The 14,131-nt window shown below is 54.7% G+C and overlaps 1 protein-coding gene across 4 annotated transcripts in view; it reads left to right on the top strand.

Moving 5' to 3' along the window:
• Nucleotides 1–14,131, top strand: part of slka (STE20-like kinase a) — a 230,037-nt gene that overhangs the window by 205,352 nt on the left and 10,554 nt on the right. For all 4 annotated transcript variants that reach the window (XM_085994121.1, XM_085994124.1, XM_085994123.1 and 1 more), the window contains 5 exons: nt 7,175–7,304; nt 8,763–8,887; nt 9,263–9,451; nt 11,212–11,337; nt 13,998–14,111. In XM_085994121.1, coding sequence (XP_085850247.1) covers nt 7,175–7,304; nt 8,763–8,887; nt 9,263–9,451; nt 11,212–11,337; nt 13,998–14,111 — 684 coding nt within the window. The remainder of the gene's footprint in view (nt 1–7,174; nt 7,305–8,762; nt 8,888–9,262; nt 9,452–11,211; nt 11,338–13,997; nt 14,112–14,131) is intronic.

Genomic DNA, 14,131 nt, shown 5'->3' with positions numbered 1-14,131 from the left:
GCCTTTTGAAGCTGAGTAACGGACTTTGTGTGAAGGGCTTGTTCTATGAGCCCCTGTACAGCCCAGTGCACGGGAGAGGCTATTCCAGTCTCCAGAAGCAAGTTCAGGAGCCCAGCTCGTAGCCCAGTAAAGGCACAATCTGTGAAATTACAAAAAGCACAAGGATCTAGGAAAGTGAGTTCAGGACACCAAGTCCACTCCCACCAACCCTGTATGATCCACTCATCGATTCTACACCACCACCCTCCCTGGCCATTTAATCTCTTGTGGAAAGGTTCTGCAGAGCTTCGCCCCCCACCCTAACCACATTAGGTTCCATTGTGGTTGAATTCCGGGTTTGATCCCAGGTTTGCTGCTGATGGGGCAGTTGGATGTTTATGGCAGATCAATGTCCCCATTCGAGATTCTCGTCACACAGCCAGGCATCCACTTTGAAAATGACCGGCTGTTGCTGCGTTCAACTGACTCTTCCGCTGTTGCTCAAGTCATTCAGCATTTATTTGGTTTCCTGTGTTGACAGCTCCATTTATTGTTCTTGTAAAACATAACCCACGTCATAAGCACTCCATTGAGGGATTGTACATGGTGCTCGGTAGATTCGGTAAAGAAGGAAATGTTACTAAGTCCTAAAGAAATTGTCTTTACTCGTAGAAAAGGAACATTGTGACAGTCTAAAACTGAGTGTGTGAATTCAGTGTGTGAGTGGGATAAGCATTCACAGCTATTATTGCATGCACTGACTCCAAGGCTTTAGTTACTGGATAATTCTTGGAGAATTAAATCAAAACGAAAGAGTCAAGATATTGTACAGATCAAGAAATGTGCGGATTCTTCTGGTTATTCAAAGGTTGGGTAAGTAGCACCACGAGGAATCGCAGAGTCTCCTCTCCCTTCGAGCCTTCACTTTTACTTTTGGGCAACAGCAGGAACAATGGGAAAGTGTGCAGGCAAATGCTGTCCCAGGAGAATGGGAATCTGTCTAGACCCGAGACATGGGGACACCGAGACACCCGGGACACGGGGACACCCGAGACACGGGGAGACCGGGGACACCCGAGACACGGGGACACCCGAGACACGGGGACACCCGAGACACGGGGACACCGGAGACACCCGGGACACGGGGACACCCGAGCCACCCGAGACACAGGGACACCCGAGACATGGGGACACCGAGACACGGGAATACCCGGGACATGGGGAAACCCGGGACACGGGGACACCCGAGACACGGGGAGACCGGGGACACCCGAGACACCGGAGACACCCGGGACACGGGGACACCCGAGACACGGGGACACCCGAGACACGGGGACACCCGAGACACCGGAGACACCCGGGACACCCGGGACACGGGGACACCCGAGACACCGGAGACACCCGGGACACGGGGACACCCGAGACACCGGAGACACCCGGGACACGGGGACACCCGAGACACCGGAGACACCCGGGACACGGGGACACCCGAGACACCGGAGACACCCGGGACACGGGGACACCCGGGACACGGGGACACCCGAGACACGGGGACACCCGAGACACGGGGACACCCGAGACACCGGAGACACCCGGGACACGGGGACACCCGAGACACGGGGACACCGGAGACACCCGGGACACGGGGACACCCGAGACACCGGAGACACCCGGGACACGGGGACACCCGGGACACGGGGACACCCGAGACATGGGGACACCGAGACACGGGAATACCCGGGACATGGGGAAACCCGGGACACGGGGACACCCGAGCCACCCGAGACATGGGGACACCGAGACACGGGAATACCTGGGACACGGGGACACCCGAGCTACCCGAGACACCGGGACACGGCAACACCGGGGACACCCGAGACACGGGGACATCCGAGACACCCGGGACACGGCAACACCTGGGACACGGCGACACCCGGGACACGGGGACACCCGGGACACGGGGACACCCGAGACACGGGGACACCCGAGACACGGGGACACCCGAGACACCGGAGACACCCGGGACACGGGGACACCCGAGACACGGGGACACCGGAGACACCCGGGACACGGGGACACCCGAGACACCGGAGACACCCGGGACACGGGGACACCCGGGACACGGGGACACCCGAGACATGGGGACACCGAGACACGGGAATACCCGGGACATGGGGAAACCCGGGACACGGGGACACCCGAGCCACCCGAGACATGGGGACACCGAGACACGGGAATACCTGGGACACGGGGACACCCGAGCTACCCGAGACACCGGGACACGGCAACACCGGGGACACCCGAGACACGGGGACATCCGAGACACCCGGGACACGGCAACACCTGGGACACGGCGACACCCGGGACACGGGGACACCCGGGACACGGGGACACCCGGGACACGGGGACACCGGCGACACCCGGGACACGGCGACACCCGGGACACCCGAGACACGGGGACACCGAGACATGGGAATACCCGGGACACGGGGACACCCAAGACACCGGAGACACCCGGGACACGGGGACACTCGGGACACGGCAACACCGGGGACACCCGAGACACCCGGGACACGGCGACACCCGGGACACAGGGACACCAAGACACCCGAGACACGGGAATACCCAGGACACGGGGACACCCAAGACACCGCAGACACCCGGGACACGGGGACACCCGAGACACGGGGACACTCGGGACACGGCAACATCTGGGACACCAGGGACACCCGAGACACGGGGACACCCGAGACACCCGGGACACGGGGACACCCGGGACACGGCGACACGGGGACACCCGGGACACGGCGACACCGGGGACACCCGGGACACGGCGACACCGGGGACACCCGGGACACGGCGACACCCGGGACACGGCGACACCCGGGACACGGGGACACCCGAGACACGGGGACACTCGGGACACGGCAACATCTGGGACACCGGGGACACCCGAGACACGGGGACACCCGAGGCACCCGGGACACGGCAACACCCGGGACACGGGGACACCCGAGACACGGGGACACCCGAGACAACCGGGACACGGCGACACCCGGGACACGGGGACACCCGAGACACCCGGGACACGGGGACACCCGGGACACGGCGACACCCGGGACACGGGGACACCCGAGACACGGGGACACTCGGGACACGGCAACATCTGGGACACCGGGGACACCCGAGACACGGGGACACCCGAGGCACCCGGGACACGGCAACACCCGGGACACGGCAACACCCGGGACACGGGGACACCGGGGACACCCGAGACACGGGGACACCCGAGACACCCGGGACACGGAGACACCCGAGACACGGGAACACCCGGGACACCCGAGACACGGGGACCACGGGGACACAGAGAAACATAGAAGATAGGAGCAGGAGTAGGCCATTCGGCCCCTCGAGCCTGTTCCACCATTTAATGAGATCATGGCTGATCATCCATGTTCAGTACCCTGTTCCTGCTTTCTCCCCATATCCCTTGATCCCTTTAGCCTTAAGAAATATATCCAACTCCTTCTTGAATATATTTAATGAATTGGCCTTAACTGCCTTCTGTGGTAGAGAATTCCACAGGTTCACCACTCTCTGGGTGAAGAAATTCCTCCTCCTCTCTGTCCTAAATGGCTTACCCCTTATCCTTAGACTGTGACCCCTGGTTCTGGACTCCCCCGCCATCGGGAACATCCTTCCTGCATCTAGTCTGTCCAGTCCTGTTAGAATTTTATAAGTTTCAATGAGATCCCCTCTCATTCTTCTAAACTCCAGCAAATATAAGCCCAATCGACCCAATCTCTCCTCATACGTCATTCCTGCCATCCCAGGTATCAGTCTGGTGAATCTTCGCTGCACTCTCCATGGCAAGAACATCCTTCCTCAGATAAGGCGACCAAAACTGCACACAATACTCAAGATGTGGTCTCACCAAGGCCCTGTACAACTGCAGCAAGACATCCTTGTTCCTGTACTCGAACCCTCTCGCTACGAAGGCCAACATACCATTTGCCTTCTTAACCGCCTGCTGCACCTGCATGCTTACTTTCAGCGACTGGTGCACAAGGACACCCAGGTCTCGTTGCACTTCCCCTTTTCCCAATCTATTGCCGTTCAGATAATAATCTGCCTTCCTGTTTTTGCTGTCAAAGTGGATAGCCTCGCATTTATCCACACTATACTGCATCTGCCATGCATCTGCCCAATCAACCTGTCCAAATCATCCTGGAGTTTCTCCGCATCCTCCTCACAGCACACATGCCCACCCAGCTTTGTGTCGTCTGCAAAGTTGGAGATATTACACCAAGACACGGGGACACCGAGACACGGCGACGCCCGAGACATGGGGATAGGGACACGAGGACCCTGCGTCCTGAGGCAGAACAGTCTCTTGTGCAGGATTCTCATTCCAACTGAATGGATTGTTTTGGACTCATCTCCATTGGTCAAGATTCATGAAGATCACCTCCTTCTCCGGGGTTCAGCGGGATCCCCCATGTTCTCTGTAGCTGTAGGTGTTGGGCACTCAGTGTAACATTGCTCTTTCTGAATCATTGTTCTATGGCCTGGGCAATTCGATGAGCTGGGTGCCCACTGAGTGAGGCTGCTGGCCCAGCATTGTCAGTGTGCGCCCTTCTCGCTGCACCCGCTCCCTGTTTACCTGATGACCCTGCATTTCACCACTTTCAGCCCCCCAGTTTAAACTCCTCCGTGCAGGTCCATTGTAGACACAGGTTTTATTGAGTTGTAAATGTAGGGCTGCAATTTATGCATCAGTTTGATTTGATGTTACTGGCACATGTCTGACTGTAACATGACGTAAGCAGTTACTGGATCTTACAGTAATCAGACAGAGTTTTAATTAGCTGTAGTAAAGTGTTGCTCTTTAAAATCTCTTACCTTTGTTAGAAGCAGTTCAGATTATATTTGAAACCAGGCTGTGTTTTGCTGTGATGGTTATTGTACGATAGAAATAACATACATTAAAGAGGTGAATGGATAATTTGAGAGTGTTTGGGTGATTAACTGTGTCTAAATAAATGGGCTTACACTCCAGACTCTGCCACACTACACCCTCCTGTACAGTAATGTGGGCTCCCACAGGCAGCTATGCCCAGTCTCCAGACCCTGCCCAGTTTGAATCCCGTGGAGGGTCTTTTCCTCTATTTGCTAATGTTTGCGCTGTGTCACTGTGTAGTAGAACTTTAAATGCTCGCAAGGACAAAGTGACCATCGGCCAGCTTGTGTAAGGGAGGCTAGTTGTGTCTGTCTTTGTCCTGCCCCCTGTGTGTGCATTGTCACCCGGTGTGTGAAGACAGGAGATCCTGCTCTTGTCATAGAGTTATACAGCACAGAAAGAGGCCCTTTAGCCCATCGTGTCCGCACCGGTCATCAAGCCCTGTCTATTCTAATCCCATTTTCCAGCACTTGGTCCGTAGCCTTGTATGCTATGGCGTTTCAAGTGCTCATCTAAATGCTTCTTGAATGTTGTGAGGGTTCCTGCCTCTACCACCCTTTCAGGCAGTGAGTTCCAGATTCCAACCACCCTCTGGGTGAAGAAGTTTTTCCTCAAATCCCCTCTAAACCTCCTGCCCCTTACCTTGAAACTATCCCCCCTGGTTATTGACCCCTCTACTAAGGGGAAAAGTTCCTTTCTATCTCCCCTATCTATGCCCCTCATAATTTTGTACACCTCAATCAGGTCCCCCCTCAGCCTTCTCTGCTCTAAGAAAAACAACCCCAGCCTGTCCAGTCTCTCTTCATAGCTGAAGCGCTCCAGCCCAGGTAACATCCTGGTGAATCTCCTCTGCACCCTCTCCAGTGCAATCACATCCTTCCTATAGTGTAGCGACCAGAACTGCACACAGTATTTCAGCTGTGGCCTAACTAGCGTTTTGTACAGCTCCATCATAACCTCCCTGCTCTTATATTCTATGCTTCGGTTAATGAAGGCAAGTATCCCATATGCCTTTTTAACCACCTTATCTACCTGTCCTGCTGCCTTCAGGGATTTATGTACATGCACACCAAGGTCCCTCTGATCCTCTGTCCTTCCTAGGATCCTACCATTCATTGAGTATTCCCTTGCCTTGTTAGTCCTCCCAAAATGCATCACCTCACACTTTTCAGGGTTAAATTCCATTTGCCACTGTTCTGCCCATCTGACCAACCCGTCTATACCGTCCTGTATAGAAACTAGGAGCAGGAGTAGGCCATTCGGCCCTTCCAGCCTGCTCCGCCATTCAACGAGATCATGGCTGATCATCCAAACCCTAGCACCCAGTCCCTACACCGACAGCCATCCCACCCAAGCCCTATCCCCGTAACCCGTATTTAATCCCCCCTAACACTAAGGGTCATTTTTTTTTTACATTTTTTTTTATCATGGCCAATCAACCTAACCCGCACATCTTTGGACTGTGGGAGGAAACCGGAGCACCTGGAGGAAACCCATGCAAACTCCACACACAGTCGCCCGAGGCCAGATTTGAATCCGGGTCCCTGGCGCTGTGAGGCAACAGTGCTAACCACTATGCCACCGTGCTGCCTGAGGTTTCCCTCCTCGCTATTTACCGCTCCACCAATTTTCGTGTCATCTGCGAACTTACTGATCACTTGTACATCGCATCAGTCCCTGTCTTCGGCCCAATGGTAGAGGCAGGGTGTGAACAGAGCGAGCTTTGTCACTGGGCTTTCAGGAAAGCACAACAGTGGATGTGTGAGATTTGTTCACTTAAATCATGAAAACCACCCAGCAGGACAATTCATATATTTGTCCAGGGTTGGGTCTGGAGCGAGCATGTTTTACCATACAAGACTGGTGGTGGGAGCAATCTGAGGGCATGAATTAATAGTCTCACACAAAAAGTGTATCCCACAACATTAAAGCATGTTGGGTTAAGTCAGATTTTTTGCCTTGGTACCAATACACTAAATAAGTCCAGTAACATTGGTGTGGGAGCCACTGCAGTTTGTAAGCATACTGAGAGGTTACTGCCATATTCATCCTTCATTGGACTAGGATAGAGTTAACTTACCAGCGAACTATCCCTCACCCAGTGATAGCTTTTGTTAATCACCCATACCACTGTTTTTGCTGTATGGTGACTCTTATACTTTTGTATTTCACATGGCTGGTTTGTGACTTGTACATCATTCCCTCTCTGTGCATCTCACGATGGTTCCTCATTAGGAGCAGGAGTTCCTGCAGAAGCAGCAGCAGGAGTTGGATGGAGCGCTGAAGAAAATTATCCACCAGCACAAACTGGAGCTTGCTACCATTGAACGGGAGTGTCTGAACAACAAACAGCAGCTGATGCGAGGTGAGGCCCAGCACTGGGAGGGCAGGCATGAGATTGGGAAACGTGTACCTGATTTACAGTTGGGAGGTGGGGTGTACCTGCACGAAGGTTGTGCAGCAGAGTTTTCTGAAATGGAACATTATATTTTCATAAGTGCATCTTCAATGAATGGACTTTGCCTGGTTTCAAGTGTAGCTGTCCACTTGAGGACACAGAGTTGAGTGACACCGTTGAGTAAAGTGGCATTGGAGATGCGGTCAAGGAGCTGCAATCGGGTGACACCTTGTGACGGGTTTGATTGTCGTGGTTGAGGGACGCCTTTGTGTGACACGGTTCGAGTGACGCCTTTGTGTGACATGGTTTGAGGGACGCCTTCGTGTGACATGGTTTGAGTGACGCCTTCGTGTGACACGGTTTGAGTGACGCCTTCGTGTGACACGGTTTGAGGGATGCCTTCGTGTGACACAGTTTGAGTGACACCTTCATGTGACACGGTTTGTGTGACATGGTTTGAGTGGCACTGTGTGACGCGGTTTGAGTGACGCCTTCGTGTGACATGGTTTGAGGGACGCCTTCGTGTGACACCTTCGTGTGACACGGTTTGAGTGACACTTTCGTGTACATGGTTTGAGTGACGCCTTTGTGTGACATGGTTTGAGTGACACCGTGTGACGCGGTTTGAGTGACGCCTTCGTGTGACACGGTTTGAGGGACGCCTTGTGACACGGTTTGAGTGACGCCTTCGTGTGACACGGTTTGAGGGACGCCTTGTGACACGGTTTGAGTGACGCCTTCGTGTGACGCGGTTCGAGTGATGCCTTCATGTGATGCGGTTTGAGTGACGCCTTTGTGTGACGTGGGTTGAGTGACGCCTTCGTGTGACGCGGGTTGAGTGACGCCCTCGTGTGACGCGGTTTGAGTGACGCCGTTTTTAGTGACGCCCTCGTGTGACGCGGTTTGAGTGACACCCTTGTGTGACATGGTTTGAGCGACGCCTTCGTGAGTGACGCCTTCGTGTGACGCGGGTTGAGTGACGCCCTCGTGTGACGCGGTTTGAGTGATGCCCTCGTGTGACGTGGTTTGAGTGACGCCCTCGTGTGACGTGGTTTGAGTGACGTGGTTTGAGTGACGCCTTCGTGTGAGTGACGCCTTCGTGTGACGCGGGTTGAGTGACGCCCTCGTGTGATGCGGTTTGAGTGATGCCCTCGTGTGACGTGGTTTGAGTGACGCCCTCGTGTGACGTGGTTTGAGTGACGTGGTTTGAGTGACGCCTTCGTGTGAGTGACGCCTTCGTGTGACGCGGGTTGAGTGACGCCCTCGTGTGACGCGGTTTGAGTGATGCCCTCGTGTGACGTGGTTTGAGTGACGCCCTCGTGTGACGCAGTTCGAGTGACGAGGTTTGAGTGGCGCGGTTTGTGTGATGCAGTTGAGTGACGCAACAGAGGGATGTGAACTGTGTCCGAGCCTCTTGCTTTTCAGCTAGAGAAGCAGCAATCTGGGAACTGGAGGAGCGACACCTACAGGAAAAGCACCAGCTTCTGAAGCAGCAGCTGAAAGACCAGTACTTCATGCAGAGGCACCAGCTCTTAAAAAGGCATGAGAAGGTCAGTCTGCAATCTGTTATTCACTGTATCTGTGTGGCTTTCTACAACTATAACTTGTCTGTATAGACAACCAAACATGGCACAGACTGTTAGCTGCCCCGTAACTATTGCAGACTCTCAACTGTCCCAGTAAGTGGCCCAAGCTGCTGTAGCATCATTTTCCCCCCTTTGCTTTCCTCCTCCTTATAATTTCTGCGCTCCCAACCCTTTTCCCTTCCTTGTTCTCCTCTCTTCACCCCCAAGCCTGTCCCTCTTTGCCTCGTTGTCGAGCTGTCCCGTACTTGCCCTACGATGTCGTCTCAAAGCATTTCACACAAAGAGTTATTTTTTTGCATTGTTTTGTATGCCAATAGCCTGTACCTTCTTTGTAAACAGGAAATGGAGCAAATGCAGAGATATAACCAGCGTCTCATCGAGGATCTGAAGAATCGACAAGCCCAGGAGAGAGCCAGGTTGCCCAAAATCCAGCGCAGCGAAGCCAAGACCCGCATGGCCATGTTCAAAAAGAGTCTGCGAATTGGCTCCTCGAGTTCACCAGAACAGGACCGGGAGAAGATTAAACAGGTGAGGGACAGTCTGCTCTACAATCTGCGCTTCCCTGCTCCTCTGACCGGCAGCTCTTAGTAATTACCACCAGAGGGGGCAAACGATGACACAGAAAATCGCAGGGATCAGGAACAGCAAGAACATTTAAGGAAGCTGGCCAAAAGTGTGGTTAAAGAGAGAGTGAAGAGATACAGTGAGGGGGAGGGGTTTGGGAAGAGAATTCCAGTGTGCAGGGGCATAAGAGCTAACGTATTACCACTGATAATAGAGCAGAAGGAGGGAGACACAAAGTAGACCAGATGCTGGGATGGAGGAGGTGTTGGAAGCAGGGGTCATGAGGTCAAAGATTTACTAATGACCACGGGACATTTGACTCAGTGCACTGGAGGGGGAGCCAGTGCCAATTGGCAAGGACAGTGTGGTAGAACAGGACTTGGAGTTGGATAGGATGTGGGTGGAGTTCTGGATGAGATGGAATTTGTGCAGGGTAGATCTCAGTTAACTAACGGGATTGTGGGAGCAAGTGGTTTACCTTGACATCACTGTAGTCAATCTCCAAACAGGAATAAAATACAGTGACCCACTGAGCCCTATAACTGAACCCCATTAATATTCTTTTGGTTCAGTGTTATCAATAGAATGCATTCGGTCAGTTGTGGTGCCTCTGACAGAAACAGATCCATCTTATTTCAAGTTATAACATTTCTTCATTTGTATTTAGCTTGACCAAGTATGGTAAATTTTAGCCATGATCTTATTGAATGGCGGAGCAGGCTCGAGGGGCCAAATGGCCTACTCCTGCTCCTATTTCTTATGTTCTTATTGAATTTGAACTGGTTTTTGTTGACTGCTTTCTGTAAGCGGTTTATTTGTCTTTTATTGTAGAAGCAGTTCTGTCTGAAGTCACTACAGGGTGAAGTGTAACAGAAAGCTCCTGAAACTTTGGATACCACAATCATTTTTGATCTCTAGCTAACCAATTTATGGGTCCATTGTAGGACAGTGGTTAACTTGTGTGTATCTTGTAGTCAGATCACTGCCAAAAATTACAAGCCTTAACTCGCCCCACTAAGGCTGCAGGACGGCCCCGTTTTCAGATCGCTGTTTGCGGCCGCTGCGGAAGAGGCGGCCGCAACTAAATATGGCGGTCGGGCCGGTAGCGGGGCACTGCGCACACCGATGACGTCATCGGTGGCGGCGCAGCGCTACTGGCTAACGCCGCCATTCCCGCAGCGCTGAATATCGGCGCAATCTCAGCAAGTGGCGCGAAAACTGGGCGCAAAGCCTACTGAATTTCTAGCCCAAAGAGTGTTAGGAGAAGCCTGAATTGTGAGAGTGCTGACTAGCTCTCTAAGCACGAGTGAGTTATCCGGTCAGCCCACAGCTCTTGGTGATGTATATACATCACAGAAACCCCACAGTGCAGATAGAGGCCATTTTCGGCCCATCGAGCCTGCACCGACACATATCCCACCCGATCCCCGTAACCCCTACACCAACACATATCCCACCCTATCCCCGTAACCCCACGTATTTAATCCCCCTAACACTAAGGGTCAATTTTATCATAGCCAATCAACCTAACCTGCACATCTTTGGACTGTGGGAGGAAACCGGAGCACCCGGAGAAAACCCACGCAAACACGGGGAGAATGTGCAAACTCCACACAGACAGTCACCCAAGGCCAGATTCGAACCCGGGTCCCTGGCGCTGTGAGGCAACAGTGCTAACCACTATGCCACCGTACATGTCTGCTCTTTGTCGCTTTATCTGGCAGTTTGCGAGCCAAGAGGAGAAGAGGCAGAAAAATGAGAGACTACAACAGCACCAGAAACATGAGAACCAGATGAGGGACCTGCAGCTCCAGTGTGACGCCAATATTCGGGAATTACAGCAGCTACAGGTAAAATTACAGACCGGCACACACAGGACATTATTAATCCAAGGGCTGTTCCCCATCCTTTGCAATAAGCGTGAGTGCTCAGTTAGGTAGTGTAGCTTTCTTGGTGTACAGACAAACCTTTATCAGAATTTAAGAATTTTTAGAACAGGTAAAGTTTATTGGGCTGAAACAATTCCTTTTTTTTTTAACACATCTCAACCCCACGACCCACCCTCTCCCCACATCCCCCAACCCCACCGACCCACCCTCTCCCCACATCCCCCAACCCCACCGACCCACCCTCTCCCCACATCCCCCAACCCCACCGACCCACCCTCTCCCCACATCCCCCAACCCCACGACCCACCCTCTCCCCACATCCCCCAACCCCACCGACCCACCCTCTCCCCACATCCCCCAACCCCACCGACCCACCCTCTCCCCACATCCCCCAACCCCACCGACCCACCCTCTCCCCACATCCCCCAACCCCACCGACCCACCCTCTCCCCACATCCCCCAACCCCACCGACCCACCCTCTCCCCACATCCCCCAACCCCACCGACCCACCCTCTCCCCACATCCCCCAACCCCACCGACCCACCCTCTCCCCACATCCCCCAACCCCACCGACCCACCCTCTCCCCACATCCCCCAACCCCACCGACCCACCCTCTCCCCACATCCCCCAACCCCACCGACCCACCCTCTCCCCACATCCCCCAACCCCACCGACCCACCCTCTCCCCACATCCCCCAACCCCACCGACCCACCCTCTCCCCATATCCCCCAACCCCACCGACCCACCCTCTCCCCATATCCCCCCAACCCCACCGACCCACCCTCTCCCCACATCCCCCAACCCCACCGACCCACCCTCTCCCCACATCCCCCAACCCCACCGACCCACCCTCTCCCCACATCCCCCAACCCCACCGACCCACCCTCTCCCCACATCCCCCAACCCCACCGACCCACCCTCTCCCCACATCCCCCAACCCCACCGACCCACCCTCTCCCCACATCCCTCAATCCCACCCACCCACCTTCTCCCCACATCCCTCAATCCCACCCACCCACCTTCTCCCCACATCCCTCAATCCCACCCACCCACCTTCTCCCCATATCCCTTAACCCCACCTACCCACCTTCTCCCCACATCCCTCAATCCCACCCACCCACCTTCTCCCCACATCCCTCAATCCCACCCACCCACCTTCTCCCCACATCCCTCAATCCCACCCACCCACCCTCTCCCCACATCCCCCAACCCCACCCACCCACCTTCTCCCCATATCCCCCAACCCCACCTACCCACCTTCTCCCCACATCCCTCAATCCCACCTACCCACCTTCTCCCCATATCCCTTAACCCCACCGACCCACCTTCTCCCCATATCCCTTAACCCCACCTACCCACCCTCTCCCCATATCCCCCAACCCACCTACCCACCCTCTCCCCATATCCCCCAACCCCACCTACCCACCTTCTCCCCATATCCCTCAACCCCACCGACCCACCCTCTCCCCATATCCCTTAACCCCACCTACCCCCCTTCTCCCCATATCCCCCAACCCCACCTACCCACCTTCTCCCCACATCCCTCAATCCCACCTACCCACCTTCTCCCCATATCCCTTAACCCCACCGACCCACCTTCTCCCCATATCCCTTAACCCCACCTACCCCCCTTCTCCCCATATCCCCCAACCCCACCTACCCACCTTCTCCCCACATCCCTCAATCCCACCTACCCACCTTCTCCCCACATCCCCCAACCCCACCGACCCACCTTCTCCCCATATCCCTTAACCCCACCGACCCACCTTCTCCCCATATCCCTTAACCCCACCGACCTACCTTCTCCCCACATCCCCCAACCCCACCTACCCACCTTCTCCCCACATCCCCCAACCCACCCACCCACCTTCTCCCCATATCCCTCAATCCCACCGACCCACCTTCTCCCCATATCCCCCAACCCCACCTACCCACCTTCTCCCCACATCCCCCAACCCCACCTACCCACCTTCTCCCCATATCCCCCAACCCCACCTACCCACCTTCTCCCCACATCCCCCAACCCACCCACCCACCTTCTCCCCATATCCCCCAACCCCACCTACCCACCTTCTCCCCATATCCCCCAACCCCACCTACCCACCTTCTCCCCATATCCCTCAATCCCACCTACCCACCTTCTCCCCATATCCCCCAACCCCACCTACCCACCTTCTCCCCACATCCCCCAACCCACCTACCCACCCTCTCCCCATATCCCCCAACCCCACCTACCCACCCTCTCCCCATATCCCCCAACCCCACCTACCCACCTTCTCCCCATCACTCAATCCTTTCTCTCTCCAGGAACACATCTCATTGTCCATTGACCCCATTTATATTGCCTGCTGCAGTGTCCTTCCTTGTAACTTATTCCACAACTCAATTATGCTTTGGGTGAAGGAACTTTTACCCCTAAACCTTCTCATTTTGACCCTTTGCCCTGTGAGATATAAGCCCTTCACCACAATGAGCAGTTTGCTTGTAAATCTCTTAGAATATTGAAAGCTGTCTGGTATTTTTATTAGCTGAGTGCCAGACAGCATTTGCTGAACCCATTTCCCAGAATCCTGGGACTTTGTGCTGACTATTTCTGTTTACTTTCCTGCTCCTGGCAGAATGAGAAGTGCCATCTGCTAATCGAACACGAGACCCACAAGCTGAAGGAGGTGGATGAGGAGCACAGTCAGGAGCTGAAGGAGTGGAGGGACAAGCTTCGGCCCAGGAAGAAGGTACAGCAACAATTGGAAGT

Source organism: Somniosus microcephalus, chromosome 8 (assembly GCF_052327205.1).
Source record: "Somniosus microcephalus isolate GS21.2 chromosome 8, FLI_Smic_1.0, whole genome shotgun sequence".
Lineage (NCBI taxonomy): Eukaryota > Metazoa > Chordata > Chondrichthyes > Squaliformes > Somniosidae > Somniosus > Somniosus microcephalus.
The sequence above is the reverse complement of the archived record's forward strand: the minus strand, read 5'-3'. Positions and strand labels throughout refer to the sequence as shown.